Source organism: Coregonus lavaretus, assembly GCF_964263955.1.
Source record: "Coregonus lavaretus genome assembly, chromosome: 3".
Classification (NCBI taxonomy): Eukaryota; Metazoa; Chordata; class Actinopteri; order Salmoniformes; family Salmonidae; genus Coregonus; species Coregonus lavaretus.
Genome location: NC_139990.1, coordinates 52,776,051 through 52,788,370, shown reverse-complemented (window position 1 = coordinate 52,788,370; position 12,320 = coordinate 52,776,051). Strand labels below are relative to the sequence as shown.

Genomic DNA, 12,320 nt, shown 5'->3' with positions numbered 1-12,320 from the left:
ACTCTGACACCTTTCTGTCTGTCTCCATCGCTTTCTCGTCCTACCCCTTATTATCTTAATTTACCGCCGCCCGCCTGTCAATCATCGCTGGCGAGGGCTCAAGGGCACCAAGGCATCTCTGTCTCTGTTAACAACTCTGCCTAAATCCCCTCACTGTGTAGGAACTGGGTCCGGCCTGTGTAGGAACTGGGTCCGGCCTGTGTAGGAACAGGGTCCGGCCTGTGTAGGAACAGGGTCCGGCCTGTGTAGGAACAGGGTCCGGCCTGTGTAGGAACAGGGTCCGGCCTGTGTAGGAACAGGGTCCGGCCTGTGTAGGAACAGGGTCTGGCCTGTGTTTGGGTTATGTGTAGCACATCTCCTGTTCTCAGTCCTGTCTTGTGCTCTACTTTCACTGTAAATACGGTACAGCCGTGTGTTTGTTTCTACCTGTAAAACATGCAGGGTTCAATCAAGGTAACTTACACATTGAAATGCGTCACCTGTGCTCCTTGTCTAATCTAGTTCTGTGAAACAGGCCTTTGGGGTTGATTTCAACCTGCACATTTAAATGAGTCACAGCCCAGTCACAGCCATACCTGTGCTCCTGCAGCTGTTGGTCAGTCTGGAAGCGAGCAGTGCAGTTGGGACAGGCAAACAGCTGGCTTTCTCCATCCTCCCCCTCAGGTGTCCGCTTCTGCAGGGACGTCATTGACACAGCACAACATCAGGAGATACAACTAACAGTCTGTCTCAATGTTAACGTAGAGACAAATAGCATTCCTGAATTTCTCAGATCCTAGAGAGCCACAGTGTGTACAAATATTTGTTCCAGCCCAGCATCAACACACCCGTTTGGGCTGGAGCAAAACCCTGTTCACGCTGTGGCTCTCCAGGACTTGTCTGTGGTATGTTCAGAGATGTTCTAAAAACAATCAGGTAATCAGGCTGTGTCCCAAATGGCTCCGCATTCTCTATATATTGCACTACTTTTGACCAGAGCCCTATTGGGACCAGAGCCCTATGGGGACCAGAGCCCTATGGGGACCAGAGCCCTATGGGGACCAGAGCCCTATGGGCACTGGTCAAAAGTAGTGCACCACATAGGGAATAGGGTGCTATAGGGTGCTATAGGGTGCAATGACTCCCCCCATGTCTGACCTTCCATCGGGACCTGCGGCGACGGGCTTTGGGCTGGCTGTGGGTGAGGCTGTGCCTCTTCAGGACGCCCGGCTGGGAGAAGCGCTTGCCACACACGGAGCAGGGGAAAGGTTTGGTGCCCATGTGGGTCAGGCTGTGGCGCAGCAGGTTGGGAGAGGACGCAAACGACTTCTGACACACCTGAATTAACCAAGGAGGAGGAATTTGATTGAAGAAAGCCCAGTACAACATAGCTATTTCACATAGCACAAGAGCACTGAGATTTCGTCACATAGATTAAACAGAGAAAGACTAATTAAGTATATAATAGGAGAGCTATTCCTAACTAACTCCTGCTACTTGTTTATACACAACTAGTTTCAGTCATTAACATCAATATTTCACATCCTTTTCAATAGAACACATCTCCAGTCTAGAAGTACCTTGCAGGTGAAGAGCTTCTCTCCAGTGTGGCTGAAGACGTGAGCGCGGAGGAACCCCCTGCGTGTGAAGGTCTGGCCACAGTGGGGGCAGACGTGGGGGAGAGGGGTGCGGGACCAGTCCTGCATCAGCTTGGCTGGAGGGGGGAGGTTGGTGTCAGGTTGTTCCTCCGCTACAGTCTTCTCCTCTTGCTCTTCCTTAAGGATGACTGGATTCACCTCTTTACCCTTGTCTTTGTTTTCCCAATGAGGAAAGAGAGCATGGTCAGAAACTAGCGACGGTCAGTCAAAATAACCTTCAACAATAGTGAAACTTAGCAATATTCAGTTTGAATTGGAATCAGTTAGGATTCCAGGCTATTTTTAGGTACCCTTACAGCAGAGTTAAGTATTCCCATTGAGTTGAACCCAGCTGCCATTGGGTTGAACCTACCTTTGAGATTGTTGATGCTGCGTATCCTGATAGCAGGTCTTTTAGCCGGTGAGCCTGACGCAGCACTGGACGAGGCGGAAGGGGGGGACAGCATCCTCTTGGGGGCGCGGGGGCTTCCCTGGGGGGCCGTGGCTGCTCCTGCCCCAGTCCCTGGTTCCCCACGGTGCTGGCGTCGGTGGTAAAGGTACTGGGTGGTGTTCATGAAGCTCTGGCCACACTGGGAACAGTGGTGGAGCGGCTCGTTCAGGCCATGCTTGTCCCTACGGTGGGTACTGAGCTCTGGCTCTTTACTGAAGCTGGCTCCACACTGGGCACACAGGAAACTCTGGCCCTGGACCACCTTGGGCACCTGAACCGGAGCAGAGGTAGAGACAGTGGAAGTAGAGGGGGTACCATCCTGGTCCTGCTCATCAGTTCCATTGTTCTGGGAATCAGCCACCCCCGCTGTCTCCTCTTTAGACTCTTCCACCATCTCTTCCACCACCTCTTGCTGCACTGTTACTGTTTTATAATCCTGGTCTTCTGCATTCTGCGTCTGTCCTCCCTGGGCCTGGGCTTGTGTAACCCCCTCCTTTCCCTTCTCCTTGTGCTGCTTGCGGTGGTAGAGGAAGAGGGTGGTGTTGAGGAAGCTCTCCCCACACACGGTGCAGTGGTGCAGGGCTTCCTTGAGGCCATGCTGGGCCTTGCGGTGGGCCACCAGCTCAGACACCATGCCGAAGCTGGAGCCACAGTCCACACACAGCAGGCTGGACGGGGGCTTGAGCTTCTTGGCTGCCTTCATCCTGAAGTAGTAGGACGTCTGCTCCTCCCCAGGGTTATCGGCTGGGAGGTCCTGGGAGGGAGTGGGGTCTGGGGGGTCCTGGGAGGGAGTGGGGTCTGGGGGGTCCTGGGAGGGAGTGGGGTCTGGGGGGTCCTGGGAGGGAGTGGGGTCTGGGGGGTCCTGGGAGGGAGCGGGGTCTGGGGGGTCCTGGGAGGGAGCGGGGTCTGGGGGGTCCTGGGAGGGAGCGGGGTCTGGGGGGTCCTGGGAGGGAGCGGGGGCTGGGGGCTCCTGGGAGGGAGCGGGGTCGGACTGGCTGTCTGCTGCAGACTGGGTCTCTGTAGATGAATGGGCTGCCTGAGCCTGGATCTCAGAGGCTTTAGATCCAGTGGATACTTCGACACTCTCTGTTGCTGGCTCTTTCTCTCCTCCTTCCTGCCCTCTGTTGGTGGTGTTTGGCAGGTACGCGTGATCCAGGGTGGCTGGTGTGTGCTCTGCACTCATCCCATCCTCCTCTTTCTCTTTCTCCGCGGGTAGCTCAGTCTTCACTACATCCTGCTGCTGCTGGGTTTGTTGTGCCCTCTCCTGACTCTTTCCTCTTCCTCTACCCCTTCCTCTCCCTCTACCTCTCCCCCTCTCTCTTCCTCTGCCCCCTCCTCCTTCATCTGGTGAGTTTGGTTCGTTTGGTTCATCTGGACCCAGGTCCACCTCCACTTCAGCCTGTCCCTGCTTCCCCCCTCCCTCTGGGGCCAGTTCTGATCCGGATCCAGAGCCGGTCTCTTCTGGTCCTGGTTGTGATTGGGTGGGTCCTGCCTTGGTCTGCAGACACTGGCCATGTTTGCGGTGTTGCTGCCAGAGGATCAGGGAGTCGAACAGGGCGTCACAGTCTCCACACTGGTACAGGATCTTGGGCTGGTCTCCTGAGGAGGGCTTCTTTGGGCTGGCCATGGCCAGGCCTGGTGCACCAGAGCTGGGCAGCACAGAGGAGGCACTGGCCTTGGTCTGAGGGGCAGGCGATGGAGCAATGGGCCGGGTATACACCTGCTGCTGGAGCGAGGGAAAGAAAAAGAGAATGTGAGAAAAGAAGACAAAACACAAGCTGACCAGTCTGGACAATAATGAGTGAACGAAAACGTCGATATTTTTTTGTGTCAAATTGAAAGAACTCCTCCACCTAACAATGGAGGATTCCATGGCAGTACTGGATAGCAATACCATCACAGGGCAGCAGGTAGCCTAGCGGATATAGCATTGGGCCAGTAACCGAAAGGTTGTTGGTTTGAATACCTGAGCCGACAAGGTGAAAAACCTGTTGATGTGCCCTTGAGCAAGGCACTTAACCCTAATTTGCTCCAGGGGCGCCGTACTACTATGGCTGACCCTGTAAAATAACACATTTCACTGCACCTACCTGGTGTATGTGACAATATTTTTTTGTTCTTGTTGAAAAATTCCAAAGTCAATTCAAACAGGAACAGTGTTTTTGTTTGGCAGATGAGGGATGACAATAGATGAATATAGTAATAGATTATTCAGAGGACAAAGGGGTCAATGAGAGCAGACAGAGCAGTCTTTAGATCATCAGAGCCTGGGAGGGAGGGTTTCTCTGAGGGGGGAGGCAGATAAGGGCTGAGGGCCTGGGCAGGGTGATGATAAATATCATAGGCCTATCAGTGGAGTTCAGATGGAGTTTGAGATCTGCTCGTTGATCCATTAGGATGATAAGAACCATCAAGGTCGAGGTTAATGTGTTCCTTCAGGAGTGTCTTCATTCAAGCAGAGGCACCGCTGTGGCTCATTCTGTTATAGTAGCCTAGACTGAGTAGTACCAGCAAAGACTGAGTACTACCAGCTTGTTTCTGCTTTAGCCAATTTGTTGGTGTCATCGTTAGAATTGAGGAATGCAGAAACATATTTGGTATCGTATGTAGAAACAGACTGCTATTATGGATATGGTTTCATCTCCGTAGTCTTTAGTGAATACTTTTTTGTTGCTTGTTTTGATGCCACAAACTAAATCACCATTACAATACATTTCAGTCATGTCTGATTTATTTAGTTTCAGAGTAAGTACTCACTACTCAGCGTTTTAGCCCAGTGAGGGAGCTGAGTTATAAAACCAGACTATGTAACTTTAACTGCCGCTGACACTGTTCTTATCCAACGTGGCAAAAACGATTACTGGGGACCGACCGGAGCTCTTGAAATAGTGCAATGTATGTGTGTATTAACATCTTTTTGATGAGAGAGCATTTTCAATGTGACGTTGGTGGTTGAGTCACTGTCTCCTAGAAGGACTTGAGACAGGAAACTGTGTCTGCATCCCAAATAGCACCTTATTCCTTATAGTACTCTACTTTTGACCAGGGCCCATATGCCTGTTTGGTCAGTGAGCCTGGCTAGTGGGTATAGAGGCCTGTACCATATAATGAATTGATTTAATTACCGATTTCAGAACTGGACTTCAACTCGGGAAGTGCACTAAAATATTACACATGGCTCAACATGTCATTAAAGTAATTGTGGGAGCACACCACTTCACTGAAGTTCCTTTTTAATAACACTTATTTTTTCCCCTCTTGGTAAGCGAGATGGGTAATGAAATGTAATTAAATACATTCATATTACAAAGCGGTTCTACCTCTGTGTTCATTTTCCATCTTCCTTTTCAATGCTAAAAAGCAAAGCTTCTAATTTCCTACTAGGCCTCTTCCATGTAATTACAGTTCTCTGGATCCGAACGCATCAAGGTAAAAAAAAAGGTTGGTATAATAGCAGCCTACATTCATTTGAAATGTAAACACCCCCTGTTTTATAGCAATGTCGCCTTTAATGTTACACAGACATTATGATAATCTAGCTAACGAAGTCTGAATGGTAGTAATAAGGCAGCTGACGGCAGAGCAGGGGCCAGAATGCCATAAGGCACTTAGGTTTTATAGAATGTTTCCACAGCTGATTCATCTGTGAGAAGGCCAATGAGCCATCCATCAGGAGGAGGGGTGGAGCTGACTGATTCATCTCTCACGCTCCTCTTCTCTCCCCACTGGCAACTCGAGATGCAATTTGCCTGTCACTCATGACACCATGCTTTATGGTTCTGAGCTGGAGGAGACAGTCACCATGGGAGGCTGGGGCCACGTTTCGTAGAGCGACACTGGTAAACGTCACTCACGGTCGACGGCTCACTGTTCTGAACCTCAGAGCATACTGTAGCTGTCATTACGAGGCAACGATACAGTGAGAACAAGGACAGTGTTTTTCCCTCAAATTACATAGTAACAGAAAAAGTATCTGTACATTGGAATATTATAATTCAATGTTTGGTGTAGAAAGTAATGTGAGCTGTCATTTTTTAATTGTATTTATATTATTTAGATGTTTGCGTAAGGTGGTTTTTGTAATACGTGTTCTTGCCTGACTTGAATATTGTATTGTCTATTTTTATCCCAAAAAAATTAACAAAACAAAAAACAAGGACAGTGCAGGTCATGTAATTTCCAATTATGAATCAACACAGGTGCCGAGATGGAATGGAATGTTCTCACTCATTAACTTTCAGACATGCAGATATTCTGTAGGAATTATTTGTAGAACTGCCACTTGATAATAACAATAATATATGCCATTTAGCAGACGCTTTTATCCAGAACCATTTAGCCTAGATGTGCAAAAGATGAGAGAAGTAGAATGAAAAGTTATTCTTTATGTTCCAAGACCTTGGTTTGACTCATATAGCAACAGTACACAATGTTCTAGACCTAGCCTATTTAGTGTAAATGTCCATGGAGTTTGAAGCTTCCACTATTACCTGAGTCTGTAGGAAGGGAACGGAGACTGGGGTGGGGGCCCCACTCCCCACGTTCTCTGTGGTGCAGGTCAGCTGGTGGGCCAGCACCTCCTCCAAGGTGTCAAACTCTTGGTAGCAGGGGAAGCACATGTACACAGAGGCACTATCCGTCGCCATACCTGCCACAGGGAGAGAGAGGAGATCTAGACCAAAACAGTGCATTACTGATCATATTCAATTCAGGTTGGCTGGCCTGTTTTATGTCTGCAAGCGACACTTGCACTCAATTATTAGCCTACAATGTAGCCTAACTAATATGTTATTAACATCTCACAAACCTAAATGTAGCCTATCCCCCCCCCATACACACAGAGCTGATGCATCTAAATATAATTATATATTTTTGCAGACCTATTGAGAATGTGTTGTATTACCCCATCTATAAATGCTTGCAAGTCCTCATTTCAAATGGGGATGATGTAAAAAGATTTGATTGATGTCATGTTGTAATCATTGCCCTCTACTGATGGAAATGAGTATCTACATGTGTGCCTGGGCTTTGGTCAGACAGGAGATTTGAACTTTCAGACAAAATGGCAGTAGGTAATTGTTATTTTGTCCACGCTGGTGCTACTAAAGGTAGAGATGGTCGGTCCTGCCAACTGTTGTCTAAAATGTGTGTATATGTAACAGAGAAAGCTGTAAAAAGAAAAAAAGCTATTTTTGTCCTTCGAAGAGGTGGATGGGTTAATAAGAAATACACTACATGACCACATTACTGCCCTTTTCGTCCTCATGCTAGCTAGCAGCAGCCACCGCAGCCAATTTGGAATAGCAGTGTCTGCCAATCAGTTCAATGGACATGCCATTCTAGAATGGCTGCTGTGACTACTGCTAGCTAGCATGAGCACGAAAATGGCTGTTTTCTGTGAAAACTAGCAGAATTTCAATCATCTCAATGGAACAGTGTGGATAAAGGTACAATTTGGAGTACAGTGGCATATCCCATCCCTGCATTGAGGTATGTTTTCCGACCCATATCTCATGCTGTGTGTGTCTTAATGTAACCATGATTGCGTTCCGACCCCAGTGCAGCTCAGTGTAAACAAGTGTACTGGTAGTCTATCTTCTGGCAATAATAATCTATTCCACAAAGGTATATGATTATGTCATTATTGTAGGCTACTTTATACAGCCTTATAATTTCCCCAACAGATAACTACAGATGATAACATGCAACACTTAATACGACAAACAGCCAATACCTTTTAGTGAATGGTGTACTGACATTACACTACTGTACATTGCAATACATTCACACTAACTTGCAGCATTACAGTGTAAGTTTGTTAATGGCGCCAAATTAATGCCAAAGTCGATCCAGACTCCTGACAAATCCCCGAGGTCAGCAATTTAGCTGTTTGCTATCTTGTTATGGGGTGGCTATCTGACTCGCTGGTGGCACTGGCAAGTTTAGCTTGGGTTTAACTAGCTTAGCCAACTAACGTTACTAGTTAGTTGCTGCAGGTTTGTAGGAAGATAAATAACGTTAGCCTATTCTGTATTGATTGACTGCCAGCTAACTGCTAGCTAGCGTTTCCGCTAACAAACAATTCAAGCAACGTTTAGCTACATAACCACGATTAATATCACCTTAAAACTGCTTGAGCTTTATCAATACAAGTCAGTTGTCAGGTTAGGTAAACTAATCCACCACTATGTCTCCCAGCAGTCGCTCTAAAGATATTTTCTGTGTTTTGTAAAAACGACGAAGAAGGGTGGCATTCACTTCTTCGGTGGTGTAATGGCGGCTGTCGATTCGATGTAAACGTTAGATGTCTCCCCCCGTTGAGACTCCGTGAAAACAGAAATCAGTGCCTGAAACGTAGTCCTGGCTGAAGTCACATTCCATACATACATTTAAAAAATATATAATTAAGTTAGATAACTACAAAATAACTCACCGAAAACTGAAGCCGTTATCTCTTGAGGAAACAAGTTGTGTTATTGTTGCAACATGTTAACAAGGCTTGAGCGGATTGGCTGTCTGCTCTCGTATACGGTACACCAATAGTATTCGACTACACTACACAAAAGAGCGCACTTAGCGTATGACTTTCGTGCAACATGATGGCTGTCAAGAGTCCCAAACAGAGCACTTAAATTGTTGTTCTGTTTATCAACTCGGATTTCAGTTGTTTTTGTAGCAAATAAGATAGAACATGCAACTTTCATATAAAATAAAATATATTTTATTGTCACATACACCAGATATATGCAGTGAAATGCTTACAGCGTCAGCCATAGTAGTACGGCGCCACTGGAGCAAATTAGGGTTAAGTGCCTTGCTCAAGGCCACACATCGACAGATTTTTCACCTTGTGTATTCGAACCAACGACCTTTCGGTTATTGGTGCAACGCTCTAACCGCTAAGCTACCTGCCGCCCTACCCAATTAGTTTGACATAAAACATTTTAAAAAAAAAGCACAACATTATCATGACGCAGCTTATGGTTTTGTGCTATTCATTTATAAAACCTCTGAAAGTCTTGAGCAAGGGCACAAAGTCAAAGGCACTGTCTTGTTTTGTATGCTTTGTACAAAATAATAAAATGCAGGACGACAGGATATTTATAAACGTAGCTCTTTATTAACTAGCTATAACTGCCATGTTCATGTGTCTCTGGCCATGATCATCTTTAGAATGACCTCACCACCTGGGTGGTCTTAACCAATCATAGCACAGTATAATATGACAGTAGAATGCATCCAATTACAATTCAGTATGCTGACACATATGAATATTACAGAACATCAACATATTAGAAGTATTAGAACCAACGCTCGAAACGCTAGGCTACCTGCCACCTTACCCAATTAGTTTAACTATTTTTTTTTTCATGTCAATTTCAACATGATCGTGACACATCTTATGGCTTTGTGCTATTCATTCATAAAACCTATGAAAGTCTTGAACTCAGACCTCAATCAATCACATTTTAATCTGTAAACCCACAGTAACTGAATGCATATCTATTACTCAACAGGCTGCTGAAGCACCAGGATTCTTCCCCGTCAAGCATTATATCCAGTGGTTGGTGGAAAGGTTGGTGGTAGGCCTCCTGTAGCTCAGTTGGTAGAGCATGGTGCTTGCAATGCCAGAGTTGTGGGTTTGATTCCCACGGGGGCCAGTATGAAAAATGTATGCACTCACTAACTGTAAGTCGCTCTGGATAAGAGCGTCTGCTAAATGACTAAAATGGAAATGGAAAGTATGGACTGTCCCACGGCACTTCTTCTCTCCCAGAATTATATTGCGCCCCGGGCTGTTCAGGAGGAAGACCGGTTCCTTCAGAGTGTTTAACCCGACACCAAATGGTATTAAAGAGGCAGCCAGGGAAGGGCCAGCTAGGGGCCACTCAATCTCCACGGAAACTGTGCAAGCTGCTTGACGTGCTGCAGAATAACATTATTCAACCTTGACGCATTGTATCACAAGAGTGGAAGACATCTCAGATATGTTTGAGGGATGTGGTTCATATACTGGAGAGCCCCTGCTTACTGATGCACTCTGTCTGTCCTCCTCATCCTCTCTCCTGTTTCTAGAGAAACTTTCCAGTCTCACTGAGCTACTGCTGTGGAACTGATCTAAGCGGGTCAGACAAGGCCTCTTCCTGTTAATTCAGTAGTGCTGCTGCCTGGACCTGAGGGGCAGATTTAAACTAAAATGTTCACTAGATTTCTCTAAAGCACCAGGCAGCAAAAGTTCTGTAGGATCCCATCAATATTTTCTGTTGAATATAGAAAAAACAGATGCAGCCAAAAGGTTCAGGGACACCCAGAGACTTCATTAATCCTATCCTCCTTGGCAGTAGAGAGAGGTTGAATCATGTTGAATGGAAAAGTTAGAAATTAGAACCCCTCTATGAGCGGTCCACAGGAAAGACGGGTTTGAAGTGTGTACTGATCTACAAGCTCTAGAATACAGTGAGGGAAAAAGTATTTGATCCCCTGCTGATTTTGTACGTTTGCCAACTGACAAAGACATGATCAGTCTATAATTCTAATAGTAGGTTTATTTTAACAGTGAGAGACAGAATAACAACAAAAAAATCCAGAAAAACGCATGTCAAAAATTGTATACATTGATTTGCATTTGAATTAGGGAAATAAGTATTTGACCCCTCTGCAAAACATGACTTAGTACTTGGTGGCAAAACCCTTGTTGGCAATCACAGAGGTCAGACGTTTCTTGTAGTTGGCCACCAGGTTTGCACACATCTCAGGAGGGATTTTGTACCACTCCTCTTTGCAGATCTTCTCCAAATCATTAAGGTTTCGAGGCTGACGTTTGGCAACTCGAACCTTCAGCTCCCTCCATAGATTTTCTATGGGATTAAGGTCTGGAGACTGGCTAGGCCACTCCAGGACCTTAATGTGCTTCTTCTTGAGCCACTCCTTTGTTGCCTTGGCCGTGTGTTTTTGGTCATTGTCGTGCTGGAATACCCATCCACGACCCATTTTCAATGCCCTGGCTGAGGGAAGGAGGTTCTCACCCAAGATTTGACAGTACATGGCCCCGTCCATCGTCCCTTTGATGCGGTGAAGTTGTCCTATCCCCTTAGCAGAAAAACACCCCCAAAGCATTATGTTTCCACCTCCATGTTTGACGGTGGGGATGGTGTTCTTGGGGTCATAGGCAGCATTCCTCCTCCTCCAAACATGGCGAGTTGAGTTGATGCCAAAGAGCTCGATTTTGGTCTCATCTGACCACAACACTTTCACCCAGTTCTCCAATGAATCATTCAGATGTTCATTGGCAAACTTCAGACAGGCCTGTATATGTGCTTTCTTGAGCAGGGGGACCTTGCGGGCGCTGCAGGATTTCAGTCCTTCACGGCGTAGTGTGTTACCAATTGTTTTCTTGGTGACTATAGTCCCAGCTGCCTTGAGATCATTGACAAGATCCTCCCGTGTAGTTCTGGGCTGATTCCTCACCGTTCTCATGATCATTGCAACTCCACGAGGTGAGATCTTGCATGGAGCCCCAGGCCGAGGGAAATTGACATTTATTTTGTGTTTCTTCCATTTGCGAATAATCGCACCAACTGTTGTCACCTTCTCACCAAGCTGCTTGGCGATGGTCTTGTAGCCCATTTCAGCCTTGTGTAGGTCTACAATCTTGTCCCTGACATCTTTGGAGAGCTCTTTGGTCTTGGCCATGGTGGAGAGTTTGGAATCTGATTGATTGATTGCTTCTGTGGATTGGTGTCTTTTATACAGGTAACAAGCTGAGATTAGGAGCACTCCCTTTAAGAGTGTGCTCCTAATCTCAGCTCGTTACCTGTATAAAAGACACCTGGGAGCCAGAAATCTTTCTGATTGAGAGGGGGTCAAATACTTATTTCCCTCATTAAAATGCAAATCAATTTATAACATTTTTGACATGCGTTTTTCTGGATTTTGTTGTTGTTATTCTGTCTCTCACTGTTCAAATAAACCTACCATTAAAATTAGAGACTGATAATTTCTTTGTCAGTGGGCAAACGTACAAAATCAGCAGGGGATCAAATACTTTTTTCCCTCACTGTAGTTATGGAATAGTTAAAGGGTAACATATCTGAGGTGAATATTCTAGTGACTCACCAGATATCAACTGGGCTCTTAAAAGCAGAAACAGTAAGGGGGAATACTTCATATGACAACACCATCAAATGTGCAGATTAAACTATTAAGAATATTATGATCTGATTCTGCCTGCCTATAATGCCCGCCTATTCATG

At 46.1% G+C, this 12,320-nt stretch overlaps 1 protein-coding gene across 1 annotated transcript in view; it reads right to left on the bottom strand.

Annotated features, from left to right (window-relative positions):
- The window catches only part of LOC311107901 (uncharacterized protein), a 29,016-nt gene extending 20,440 nt beyond the window's left edge, over window positions 1-8,576 (bottom strand). Inside the window, exons 1-6 of the mRNA XM_084150497.1 lie at window positions 8,501-8,576; window positions 6,558-6,715; window positions 1,990-3,793; window positions 1,560-1,789; window positions 1,138-1,317; window positions 576-673 (exon numbers count right to left, since the gene is read on the bottom strand). Of these exons, the coding sequence (XP_084006623.1) occupies window positions 576-673; window positions 1,138-1,317; window positions 1,560-1,789; window positions 1,990-3,793; window positions 6,558-6,713 (2,468 nt within the window). The 5' untranslated portion in view covers window positions 6,714-6,715; window positions 8,501-8,576. The remainder of the gene's footprint in view (window positions 1-575; window positions 674-1,137; window positions 1,318-1,559; window positions 1,790-1,989; window positions 3,794-6,557; window positions 6,716-8,500) is intronic.
- Window positions 8,577-12,320: the final 3,744 nt, after the last annotated feature.